Source organism: Trichoplusia ni, chromosome 13 (assembly GCF_003590095.1).
Source record: "Trichoplusia ni isolate ovarian cell line Hi5 chromosome 13, tn1, whole genome shotgun sequence".
Classification (NCBI taxonomy): domain Eukaryota; kingdom Metazoa; phylum Arthropoda; class Insecta; order Lepidoptera; family Noctuidae; genus Trichoplusia; species Trichoplusia ni.
In genome coordinates, this window is record NC_039490.1 from 9,004,930 (window position 1) to 9,018,549 (window position 13,620).

A 13,620-nucleotide genomic window follows, 5' to 3' on the forward strand; every position below is an offset into this window, starting at 1 on the left:
AGTTCTTGTGAACAATTCAGCTCAATCAGTATTAAACTATGTATTTATATCAGGACTATCTACTTCTATATAATTTATCCAATCGTGAGGTCTTGCGACAATTTCTGCCTCATTTTTTTTGCGTTCTCTTCAATAAAAATAAATAAATAATAGAAGCCTTATGTTTCCTTACTTATAAAATTAATTTACTAATTTGGTTGCCTAAGTTAGTAGGCAGTAGCATTTTATTATACTGAAACACCTAGGTAAAGGCCTCTTCCAAAGCGTTCCAATACTCTCGCTCTCTCAGACTCTCATTAATAATTGGTCTAATTAATCCACATTACAATTTCCTCTACCAAGCATCTAGTCTAATCTCGCCGTCACTCATCACTCTCCACCTCTCGTTATGCATTGACGGCTATTATCGAGATGTCGGCTCGCATCAGCCGTCGCAGCGCGCAATGATCCGTCATAAATGTTTACCGACGTGCCCTCACCTTGTGAATGTTTTGTAATACGTCGACGTTGTTCACCCCAAGTTTGTGATGATCGTGATTGATTTGTTCGTTTAAAAGCTTTTATTTTGCATTTATTTTAACATTGTGATGTGTTTGCTCTTTTTAGGTGTGGATATTGTGAGTTTTTTTTAGCTTCTTCTTGCGATAATTGACATCATTTCTTATATGTCCCAAATCTTGCTCGAGTTGTGAGACTTGTACCAACAAATAATTTTGATCCATTGATTGGACTAAAAATTTATTTGATCAGATTTCCAGAAGGCTTCGGTAATCGTCTGAATATGTTGAAGGTTTTTTCTTTTATCTCTAAATCTCTTTTAAAGAACTTCCTTTATGTAAGAAATGGATGTCACTGAGAAACCGATGTTCCTCAGGCTAAATAAAGAATGTCTTAGAATACTCCACGAAATTAATTAAAACAGTCAAATTATTATGCAGATTTTGCTTAATCTTTACTTTATTCAGACACTTCATACCACTAAAAAACTCCAACATTAATTTAATAATGTCCTCCCATTTTCGTCCATTACGAAATACCTACTGCTCCCATATTTAACCAACCCTATGACGTCACTCAAAAATTTCCATACAGAGTTGGTAATAAACAATAAAATCCACAAACTGCCTGACGAACTTATATTGGACTATTAAAATTCCGCCGGCTAGGGAGCCGCCAGTACCGAGGGCATCTCCACTGGTTTTTATGCAAAACTCTATGCAATAACGTCCATTATGACTGCACGTCTTTTTAATGAGTCCGTACGAATTCGTTTTATCCCAAATATTCGGATACCAGACCCGTATGTGAAATGAATAAGGTTTAAATTCGCTTGGCAATTTTTTTAGGTGTGAATTTGTTGATATTTGGTTATTTGATCCTTATGTGTGAAAGATAAGGCTTAAATTCGCTTGGCATTTTTAGCAGATTTCTTTGGAATGTATGTGTTGATATCACAAATTCTTCACCCTTATTCCTTAGGCATAAGGTTTAAAATCTTTTGACATTTTTTTGATATTTTTTCTTCAGTTTATTGCATTCACTCAAGTTGTTAAGGGCAGTCTTTTAGCCTTATTGACAGTTAGGTCTAGATATTAAGAGGGTCTCAGTTTTAACGGGTGTGCAGCTATTTCGGATTTGTCACGTATTTAGTATTTTATGCGTCGTTTTATAGTTTATGAGATTGGATGTATGGAGATTAAATTCTGGGTGTTAGATTGGTATTTAATGTTAGTATTTGGTTTTATGAGTTCGTTAAATACTATATTTTTAATTATTTGTATATGAATCCGTTGGTTTACTGTAGTCAATAGGAGTCAAAAGTTGCATTTTTATCTTTGTAATGCAGTATTGGACTTTTTAGACATTTTATTTAACCTAGTGATGATAGTCACATACTTATTAATTATTATATTATTTTAACACAATCAACAGTCCATTTATTATACTAAACAATTTAGAATCAGTCCATCACTTATTATTTGATGAAGACACCTCTATGTCCTATTTTAAAAAACTCATAATATTCACAATTCATTTATCAAATTAAGACACATTCCCACATACAATATTCTATCCAGGAAATACAAAACAAACAGTTTATCTTCCCATGTCTTTACAAAATAAGAAAAAACTACACTATCAGCTGTTTATAACCTTTTTAGACGTCGTCTCGAATACCCTCATGTGTTACGGGTTACCAAAATAGATGAACTCATAAATTTATAGCTTCGTGCCGAATTAACTGAATGAGTTAAAGTTGACGCGACTTGTTACGTCGTATGATAAGTAAACTATTCTTTTTTCTCACGTTTTGTTATACACTTTTCTTATTTCTTTGTCGCTCTAAAAACGTGGGTTTTTTAAATTCTATTAATTATTAGTTTTGTAAATGTAAGGTAAATTCTTTATTTAAGAAGAGAAACTTCTAGAATTGAGACCGCCTTTTGGAAGTCGTTTAAAACGTCGCGCTCTTGATGCTTCTTTTAATTTTATTTGTCGGATGGGACCCCAAGCGTATCGCGCACAGTGTTCTGTTGCGTTATGAGTCGAACTAAACCCTGTTAAATAATCTATACTTCTATACTTACTAATATATAAAGCTGAAGAGTTTGTTTGTTTGTTGGTTTGAACGCGCTAATCTCAGGAACTGATGGTCCAAATTGAAAAAACCTTTTTGTGTTGAATAGACCATTCATCGAGGAAGGCTTAAGGCTATAAACCATCACGCTACGACTAGGAGCGAAGATAGGTGCAATGGAAAATGTGAAAAAAACAGGGCATAACTTATATCTTCTACCCACGGGAACGAAGTCGCGGGCAACAGCTAGTTATGAATATTATTATCAATCTGCCTCTCTTAAAGTTATTATACTTATCCTCAGTTTTCGTTTTGGTTTTCGTGTTCTTTTCAGCACCAGTTGTGATCGTATGGACTTCAAAGTTTAGAAAGAAAATCTGGTTTAATTTTGACAAATGATTGAAGAAGTTTATTTAAAAAAATGTTAATCTAGACTCATATAATACCAGAAAAGAAATCTGACTTATCTGAAACTACATCTGATCATTTCTGAAGGTTTCCTTTCAACTCATCTACATACATACATCCCATAACTTATACATGACTACAATAACTCCATAAATATGTATAAACATTTACTAGCTAAGAACACTAAAACTTACTAAATTGTCCGTAAACGAGCGCCCCACGTATCACGCCTCGATTGACAAGGGTGACAATTGATCACTGACTTCATATCATGAAATACAGTTGAATAATGACCCCTATTCCGAGGCAGGAAGGTCGAAAATTGTAATATGAACGTTGACTTTAGTAAAAACTGTTAGTTCAATATTGATTCTTATTCCAAGGACGATAAGGTCGATAATTGTGTGCGTTATTTGCGTACGTGGGTTTTCATACTTGTCATAGTTCGATATTGAGTTTTATTATGCGGTAGTAAAGTCGAGTTTTGTGTGTAATGATTGTAGATGGTGTGTAGGCCATAGTGTGAATGCTCTTACTTAGTAGTTGGTATATTAAGTATGCTCGAAGATAAATAAATGTTTTAGTGTTGCAAACGTTTGAGGAAGGGTTGAGGTTGATGACCCTCAGTATTTATCTCATTCGCTTTTGTCCAAAAAAGTAGTACTTTCCAAAGCGTCATTTCCAAAAAATGACTTCCAGCACAGAATAGGGATGATGACAATTTTTTTTGCAGAGTCCGTCTTGTAGTTTTTTGTATACTAATGGATACGTATTTTTTAATTTGTCCCGCAAACTTAAATTGACCAAATTACAGTGAATGAAACTTACGCCTTTACGATTGAGTATAAATTTTACTCTATCGTGACGTCACAAGCCCCCTCTCCTAAACTTTAAAGCAGTTAATCTTTGTCAATTCTAGTTTTTCTGAAAAAGGAAAAAATACGTGTCTCATACTTTTCAATTATCTAACTGAGGGACTAATGAGATTTTTTCTTTTTATACCCAGTCATCATCCCTATTGTCTGTATTTCCTGTCACCCGAATTTTACGTGCACAAGTCGCCCAAACTCAGACCAAGTATTAGTTGATCACACCAATGCTTGTCTTATGTGAGTAGTTCAAACAGCCGAAAAACATACACTCCACTTGAAAAAATTAGTTTTTTTTAAATATAACGTTACCTTCATCAAATAGAATCCAAACCTACCCAACTAGCGAGTAACAATACTTTTTCACCAATATTTAAGTAAACACAATCCAAACACCCTTTATTCGACACATACCTTTGCCCACACATCCAAACATTGGTTACCAACAGCACCTATCCCTTCACTCTATTAATACCTGTCTATATATACCGGACAGGTGACGGGATATGGAGCGCTCGTAGTGACGAAATACTCGTCTGTCGATCTGTTGACGGGTTTCAATGGGTATTCATGCATGTTCTGCGACCGAAGCTTCAAAATTATTATTAATTTTTGGGTAAAATCTAGTTTATTGGATATGGAAGGGATGGAGATGTCTGTACACACTTTTGGTAGTACATATAGGTACTTAATTGATTGGTAATGATAATATAGACAAGGATTAAGCATTGATCACCACGCTTCCTAACTGCAGGTGATTTCATATTGCCATATTTAGTACCTAGGTTACGTCACGATATTTTTAGCTGTTTCTCGATATCTTAAGTATCGCTAAAACTTAATACAATTTGAAAAAGTCTCTTTAAACATTATCCGGGATTATCGACCTAAAACCTGCAACTTCGCACATACAAATCCAATTATAGAACCTCTAAGCCACGAAGACCAAACTAAAGATTACTAGCATTTAATATTTGTATCATCTCTTTTCTAATATCTCCTGTGTCTTCTTTACCAGGTATCAAGTGAAGATATATCACCGCAAGCACCGCAGGGCTCGTGACGCAGCCTGCGCGCGCGCGTCGAGCTCGCTCTCCACCACAACTGGCGCCGGCTGACCGAGCCGCGCTCTGTAAGTACATACTAATCAATATATTCTAAACCCCGTCCCCTCAACTAATTTAATCTAGTTTGTAAATGTATTAGTTATAGTATCTAAACAGTACCTAACAAAAAACTTAAGAAAAGAAAAAAAAAAACAAATTTAGATCGATTTTTTCATAACATGTGCAGTTTGATCCATCTTCAAAGATTTAAAATTAGGTGGTAAGAAGAAGTCTGGTCCGCAAGAAATACTTTTAGATTCACTGCTGGAAGTCTCTTTTAAAACTTTCGAAACGCAGAATGCGATAGGCTGAGCAGAGTAAATGGTTATTTCTCCAACTAAGGAAGAATGCTTGATTACCACGCCAGCTCATTAGCGGGTTAACGATTTAGGATTCCCAATAACTAACCCGTAGTTCCACACCATATTTGTTCAATGACTTGATTATCAATTGATTTCGATTGCGTCCGGCATGACACACTGTTATGCAAACTCAAACATTACGGTGTCAAAAATAAATCACTGGATTTAATTAATTCCTATTTGAGTGATAGGGTCCAATGTGTAGAAGTCAATGGTAGCAAGTCCACCGGACTACCTGTGAAACTAGGGGTACCCCAGGGTTCAATACTCGGCCCATTTTTGTTTCTAGTTTATATTAATGACTTACCATTCTTTTTAAAAGGCATGTGTGACGTTGTGCTGTTTGCAGACGACACTTCTTTAATATTTAAAGTCAACAGAAATAGAAATGATTTTAATGAAATAAATAATACACTCACTCGCGTCACACATTGGTTTTCAATTAACAATTTAGTATTAAATGCCAAGAAAACCAAATGTATTAAATTCGCGACGCCTAATGTTAAGAATCTTGGGCCAAATATTGTTATAAATAATGAAGTGCTAGAGACTGTAGAATCAACGGTTTTTCTCGGTGTTACGGTTGATGCAAAACTAAAGTGGTCGGCGCATATTGCATACCTAGCGAATAAACTCAGCTCTGCCGCTTACGCAGTTAGAAAAGTTAGGCAGATTACTGACGTGGTCACAGCTCGTCTTGTTTATTTCAGCTACTTCCACAGCGTTATGTCCTATAGCATACTTCTGTGGGGTAAGGCGGCTGATATCGAAGCGATATTCGTCTTACAAAAGCGAGCTGTCAGATCCATTTATCAGCTAGGCTCTAGAGTTTCTCTTAGGGAGCGGTTTAAAGAGATAGGCATTTTAACTGTAGCATCCCAATTTATTTTAGATAATATACTATGGATACGACAAAATCTTCACTTATACCATAAAAAGAGTGATATACATAGTATAAATACACGGAACAAACATAAGCTAATTGGTACATCGCACCGTTTACATAGGGTACACAACTCATTTGTAGGGCTTAGTGTTCGCCTCTACAATAAACTACCTCCTAGTTTATTGGAATTGCCATTCAACTCGTTTAAATCAACGGTTAAAGATAAACTATGCAAGAAGGCTTACTATACAATAAATGATTACTTGAATGATAAAAATAGTTGGTCGCCGTGATTAACACAGGACGGTTTTAGTGTGGATTAATGTATGACGTGTTATTACGATTATTATGTTATTTGATAGGCATACTTTATGTATGTAACATTGTGTTACCTATTTTGTTTTATTTTTAGTATGATTATACGCATAAACGTATATGTTCTTTATTAGAAATTTTGACATGTATAATTTTATTAATTATAAGATTGAATGACGTAGCAATTTATGCCGCCTCCGTGTTCGGGGCTGTGCCAGGTAAATCAACGTTTGGGGTATTTCTTTCTTTGAGTTTTATTTTATTAGCCGGCAGCAGATACGTCATGCTCCCTTAGTCGTCACTGCCTGCGGTGGCGTCTTGGGTCGGGTCACCTCCTTCCCTCAAATATGGCGAGGGAGGTGATGGCTGACCCTTGCGTCATACTCGTGAACGGGTGCTGCTTGCGGTGGCTGGTCGGTCTGCTGACCTTGGCCGAGTAGTTGACAGTTTAAGTTCATAGTGGCTTAGGTACCATGACCTCAAATTTTTGTTTATTTGGCACGGCACCTACACACTTATTTTGATATATTTTTTAATAATTATATTGTAAATGGAAAGACAGCGTGCTGCTGGGGAGTTTGTTGCGCCGTTTCTTCTCTCACAGCAAAAGCACTTAGGAAGCGGTGACGGGTGGGCAAAACTGGGTGCTGTCAATGTAATTTGACCTTCAAAAAGTGCTACTTAGTAGCCTAATTTGAATAAATGACTTTTGATTTTGATTTTGCCATAGGCTTGAATAATATTAAGTTTAGAACAAATTTCATCTACAAGAATCCACTCCCCACTAACATCACCCCTACGTATTAAGAATCCCACTATCATTATAATTCCCACCTCACTCAATTACTCCTTTACTTCCAGGGTTCATTCTCCTCGCGTCCGCGCCACCACTCGTTCTCTGCCAGTCCTCGGCCGCGCCGCGCCAGCGCGCACTCGCTAGACCTACAGGAGCTCGACGATAGATCACAACACACTGCTACTATATACAGGTATGGAGATTATTAAAAGATGTAACGGTTTACCCGCGCGTATTTATCGGGATTGCCAGACTAGTTTCGGTCCCCACCGCAGTCCTTAATCATAAGCTACAACTATTCGGCCAATCTCGATAAATACGCGTGAGTAAACCGTTGCATCATTTAATAAAGTATGGAGATGCAATGCTTAAGTGTATGTTAAGTTAGAATTTTAAATACTTGAATATGGTACCAAAGGAAAAGAAATTGATGGTGACAGATAGAATTTTGCAAACTTACATACATAGAATCATAGAACCTTGATACCAATCAATACATTACTCATTTTGGGTAGACCTGTAAAAAACTTCTTTCAAACTAATGTTTAAAATATTGTTCTCATAAAGGAAAAATAGAAATAACTGACTTTATCAAAGAAACTGAGTCCTTCACTAAGGAATTATGTGATTGCAATACCATCACAAACATACAAATGATACACAAAGGTAAAAGCCACCCAGACTTGTACAACAAATATCTGCCAAAAACTCAGTAATCATTCCACCAGCTACACAATCCCCCACCTCTCTCCCTCAGAGCGCACTCTCTGAGCAAGATGGCGGCTCTCTCGCTGAAGATATCATTAGACGGCGGGCAGGCGGTCAAGACCATCCAGTTCGACCCCGCCACCACCGTGTACGACGCCTGCCGCATCATCCGGGAGAAGATACTGGAAGCCAGCAGTGGAGATCGTGAGTTAACCTAATAATAGTTCAGGCACTTTTAAAACGTTATATTTTTGACTCTAGTTGCAGTAGCTAGAAAACTAACGAACTATTTGATGAAGTCCATAAAGATACGAAAATAATGATAGATAGTATCCGATAGATAAGAAAATAATTGGGACAGAAATACCGAACATAGAAAATAATATAAATTATCGTAAAGTATTAAATCCAAAAATAAAGAGATTATTCGAGATCCACGTTGAAACTTTAGAAAATTGGACTTTTATTATCATCTCTATTTTTGTGCACAATTATTGAATGATGTCACGCGTATTTATCGGGAGTGCCCGACTAATGCCTATTTGCCGAATTAGAAATTATGTGTCCCTAAAGATCCCGTACACATAAACATCATCATTTGTTTCCTGAACCAGATAGGAATGCCTGCATTCCAGACAGATTTCTTTGAATTTAAATTAACTATAGCCACCCAAAACTTTCAAAAAACTTTGCAAAGCGATCCGATAAACAATAAAGTACCATTTTGTATCAACAGCAAAAGAATACGGCCTCTTCTTGGCCTCGGAAGAGGACAACAAGAAGGGGATATGGCTGGAGGCGTCACGCAGCCTCGACTACTACATGTTGAGGAACGGAGACCTGCTGGAGTACAACAAGAAGACCAGGAATCTCAGGGTCCGGATGTTGGATGGTGAGCATATTCAACTAATGAGTTAACAAGTATGAAAAATGTGTATTGAAATTATGACACTAGGAATTTTAGTTAGACGAAGAACTTAATAGAATGTTCGCTTTTGGGTCATTGTGCCTTTAAACACTACAAGCTGAAATGAACCTTCTACTTATAGTTTTAAGGTTTATTTTTGAAAGATGATTATAGATTTTCTAGGCACTTCATCTGTTATGAATCTAAAATTATAATTCCTGTAAGAGTTTTTCAAAACAATTAATACAATTATGTCGTAGTAGCGTACTACAGTGTTCTGTGCCCCACTGCTGGGCCTGGGCATCTCTTTGTTCATGCCATTCTCATCTCCATTCTACATCTCCCTATCTTCTATATCTGTCCATCATGGACCCAGGTTTCCTCTGATTACAATACATTATATTCTAAATACTAACTTTTTGTTCTAGGTACTGTAAAGACCCTGTTGGTTGACGACAGTCAGGTCGTGGCCAACCTCATGGTGGTGATCTGCACCAAGATTGGTATCACCAATTATGATGAATATGGATTGGTGAGTTATTATATTTGTAGTTTTTTAGGTATTTCTAACATTAATATGCTCTATACGGCTAGATCGCGTGCAGTTGGGAGGCCTATGTCCAATAGTGGACGAATATGGGCTGATGATGATGATGATACGGCTAGAATTAATTAATTAATGCCTATATTGCAGTTATTTTCACAAAAATTCAAGACATATATGAAGAATACCCAGACTTTTGGATTTAACTCTTTTATTATTTTCAGTAGCTAGAAATACATGAGTAATACAGGGAGGCCTTTGCCCAGCAGTGGGACACAGTGGGCTAGAGGAAAAAAAGTAAAACATGTATGCGCAGACTCAAGCTTTAATGAATGATGATACCACATTATCATCAGCCCATATTCGTCCACTGCTGGACATAGGCCTCCCCAATGATAACACAACTATAGGAAACTTATTTATCTGATCTCATCTCACCAGGTCCGTGAAGAACAGAAAGACGAGCCGGACCCCTGCGAGAAGCCGAACTTCGGCACCCTGACCCTGAAGCGCAAGCACCAGGAGAAGGAACGCGACGCCAAGATGGAGCAGCTGCGGAAGAAGCTCAGGACTGATGATGAAGGTAGCTGATGATGTAGATCTATCTGGATATGCAGTTCTGTGCATTGTAGCTTTTCTGACTTTGTGGTGTGGTCGGCTTTCAATCTTAACCGGTTCAGATAGTTAACTTATTTTGGGAGATACTGTCTATTTGAGCTGTTAATTCAATTTGAAGCGACTACTTAAATGACGTCTACAAACTATAGTAGTGAATTACACAGTATCCATTAGTAAGTTAGATAGGAGTGATAACTAACTTATGCGAATATGTAATGTACAGGTATTCTTCTGAAAACCTCATAATGATCTTATTTGCCTAAATAAAAGAACTAAGTCGGCAGAATTGTTATATTATCTTCTTGAAGTATTACAAAGAAAATTTAGATCAAGTATATATTCGTATTCGTTCACCACTATTATCAGTAAGGACCGCATCCTCAGAACCTTTCTTTAGCCTTACCTTCATAACATTAATATATCTCCTTCCGCCAGTGAACTGGGTGGAGCCGTCGAAGACCCTCCGCGAGCAGGGCATCGAGGGTCGCGAGACGCTGCTGCTGCGGCGCAAGCTGTTCTTCTCGGACCGCAACGTGGACTCGCGCGACCCCGTGCAGCTCAACCTGCTGTACGTGCAGGCGCGGGACGCCATCCTCGAGGGCACGCATCCCATCACCGTCGACAAGGGTACGCGACACACTCGGCAAATGTCGTTAATAGTATTCAATGTCACTAATAACTACATACTACTCAATAAAAAAAGAATGTGTGTGACGACACGCGATGAAGTAAAACTTCTTTGCTATTATCATCATCATCATCAGCCTTTAGTAGTCCACTCCTGGACATATCCCCCCCCCCCCTTTGCTATTATACGTGATGGCAATTCAGTTAAAAAAATTAAGTCCGGATGGCAAAGAAATACGCCATATTGCCGTAACGGACTTCCGTTGGATTGTCGTTCACTTACATAATAGTGGCGCCTAAAGAAGTTAAAGAAAACAACTAAAAGATCGTACAAACGTAAATAAAAAATAAAAAACGTAGAAAAAATAGGATGTAAAAATTATGTATGTGTCTTCTATCAATCGTCATCTATCATTGTTTCAAAGTAACAATAGAAAACTATTCGTCAAACAATATTTCAAAGCTTATTAATATTCTTTGCAATATACAATATTCCTATAACTTATAATTTGTCTGCAGCGTGCGAGTTCGCGGGCATCCAGTGTCAGATACAGTTCGGAGATCACCGCGAGGACAAACACACAACCGGGTTTTTAGAGTGAGTAAACGCACTGCAATAATTAAGATACTAATATCGTTACCTTATAAATGTTATCTTTTCAATCGACTTTAAAAAAATCATCTGTATTTTTTGTTTGTTCAAAACCTTTTAATTGATGGACCGATTTACATGATTTTAAATTTATTTAATATATATTTCTATTATTTAGTCCTGTAAAAAATCAAGTTAGGCTCAGTAGTTCTCATTTGAAGTATATTATTGCTGTTAAAAAACTATGATTTAATGTCAAAATATCGTAATTAGTCGTCAAGAAAAATGATGACCAAAAATCCACTAGTCTTTATTCATTTTATATCCAAGATGATGTAATAGGCAAGTAATGTATAGACGATGGCGTACACTCGTCTATACATTACTTGCCTATTACAGAAGCTATGTCATACCTCCCTAACACTCGTCTCTCCACTTCCAGCCTTAAGGAGTTCCTCCCTGCCTCATACATGAAGGTGAAAGGTATTGAGAAGAAAGTCTTCAAGGAGCACAAGAAGCACGTCGGCCTGTCCGAACTGGACGCCAAGGTGTTGTACACCAAAAGTGCCAGAGACCTGAAGACATACGGAGTCGCCTTCTTCCTGGTCAAGGTATGTTCTTATCAAGGTTTCACTGGCGTTTTGGCGTAGTGGGTAGAACCTGGTCTGCTAAATTAGATGTCCTAGGCGTTATTTCGTATTACAATGGAAAACTTTAAGTAAATGAAAGTTCCGTTTTGATAAGTGTCGTGATTTTGTCTTGTCAGTTTAATAGATTTTAGGGAGTCTAGCGTAGTAGGTAGAATTCGGGCTGCTAAACCAGAAGACGTGGGTTTGATTCCCACTTAGAGTGCCTTGATGGTTTTTCGTATTAGACGAGTGTGAATTTGTCTTGTCAATCTAATACATTTGAGAGAGTCTATCAGTATCAGTACTCAAAGGTGTGTGATTTGTCTTGGAGCCCTTTACTAAGGTTAGGTGTGACTAAGATCAAAATAATACAAAACCAGGAGGGAATGTTACAAGCGTTTATCATTGATGAGTAGTGCATCGTCAACAATCCACTTGCATGACTTTGATTTGTGTCATTCATGTCAAGAACACAACTCTTTTAGAGGTTACTCAATGATTGTCATTTTTTTTATTAAAGTATCGCCAACACAAGACATTAAACAATTGATAAAAAAGTCACGTTTTGATACATACAATCTTAACAGAAAAATATCAACTCTGTTTACTTACACCCTAAGATCTAACCAACAACTTCACCAACAGGAAAAGATGAAAGGCAAGAACAAGCTGGTCCCGCGCCTGCTGGGCGTGACCAAGGACTCTGTCCTGCGGCTGGACGAGAAGACCAAGGAGATCCTGCAGACCTGGCCGCTCACCACCGTCAGGAGGTGGTGCGCCTCGCCCAACACCTTCACACTCGACTTCGGGGACTATAGGTACATATACTTAATATAATGTTACACAATTTACAACGCCATCTAGTCTTAAATGAAGGAAGCTTGTTACTGTGCTAGATGTAGAACTGAGGACTTTCTAATGTAGTTTGTATTTTTAACAACATAAGTATTATAGATGAATTACAAATTAAAAGCGAAATTGTATAATCTCTTAAAAAATCAAATTGAAGATAAGTCAACGACACCAAACTCCCATGCATATTTCGCACTGATATGCCCCTGTGCTATCCTCAAAATTTGGTTATTGGAAGTAAGCATAATTTTTCTCATGTGGTATCTACATGGTGGGTGCAAGCAGTAATATAAGTATTAAGATATATTTCGTCAACGATATCGGTGAATTGTCGTTGTTTGCAAAAATAATTATGTTACTGGTTTTTGTGGTTGATAGAAGTGCGATTGGTTCAGCATAAGATATATAACCAACCACACCAGCTTATTTGAGATTTGATAGATGATTCACTTCAGGTATTGTTCCTAAAATTCAGTGTTCGATAAATAGAACATTAAAACCTTTTACTTTTCGATAATGTTATCACTAACTCGTCGCTATTACGACAGTTGAGCAAGTAAGTCTAAATGCTACATGTGGAGCTGCTCACCCACTGAAAGCGAAGTTGTTTCCGTCCGCAGCGACCAGTACTACTCGGTGCAGACGACGGAGGCGGAGCAGATCCTGCAGGTGATCGCGGGCTACATCGACATCATCGTGCGGCGCCAGCGCGCGCGCGACCACCGCGGCATCGACGGCGACGAGGGCTCCGCCATGCTCGAGGACTCCGTCTCGCCCAGCAAGTCAGTGCAGATTTATCTTTCTTTAATTCACAGGTTTTCTT

General features: G+C 37.7%; 1 protein-coding gene across 5 annotated transcripts in view; it reads left to right on the forward strand.

The window, feature by feature from the left end:
• The window catches only part of LOC113499982 (talin-1), a 109,028-nt gene that overhangs the window by 30,974 nt on the left and 64,434 nt on the right, over positions 1–13,620 (forward strand). For all 5 annotated transcript variants that reach the window (XM_026880615.1, XM_026880616.1, XM_026880612.1 and 2 more), the window contains exons 3-13: positions 4,874–4,987; positions 7,386–7,513; positions 8,078–8,232; positions 8,765–8,920; positions 9,364–9,467; positions 9,921–10,062; positions 10,533–10,724; positions 11,244–11,322; positions 11,759–11,927; positions 12,591–12,763; positions 13,418–13,579. In XM_026880615.1, coding sequence (XP_026736416.1) covers positions 8,097–8,232; positions 8,765–8,920; positions 9,364–9,467; positions 9,921–10,062; positions 10,533–10,724; positions 11,244–11,322; positions 11,759–11,927; positions 12,591–12,763; positions 13,418–13,579 — 1,313 coding nt within the window. In that variant the 5' untranslated portion in view covers positions 4,874–4,987; positions 7,386–7,513; positions 8,078–8,096. The remainder of the gene's footprint in view (positions 1–4,873; positions 4,988–7,385; positions 7,514–8,077; positions 8,233–8,764; positions 8,921–9,363; positions 9,468–9,920; positions 10,063–10,532; positions 10,725–11,243; positions 11,323–11,758; positions 11,928–12,590; positions 12,764–13,417; positions 13,580–13,620) is intronic.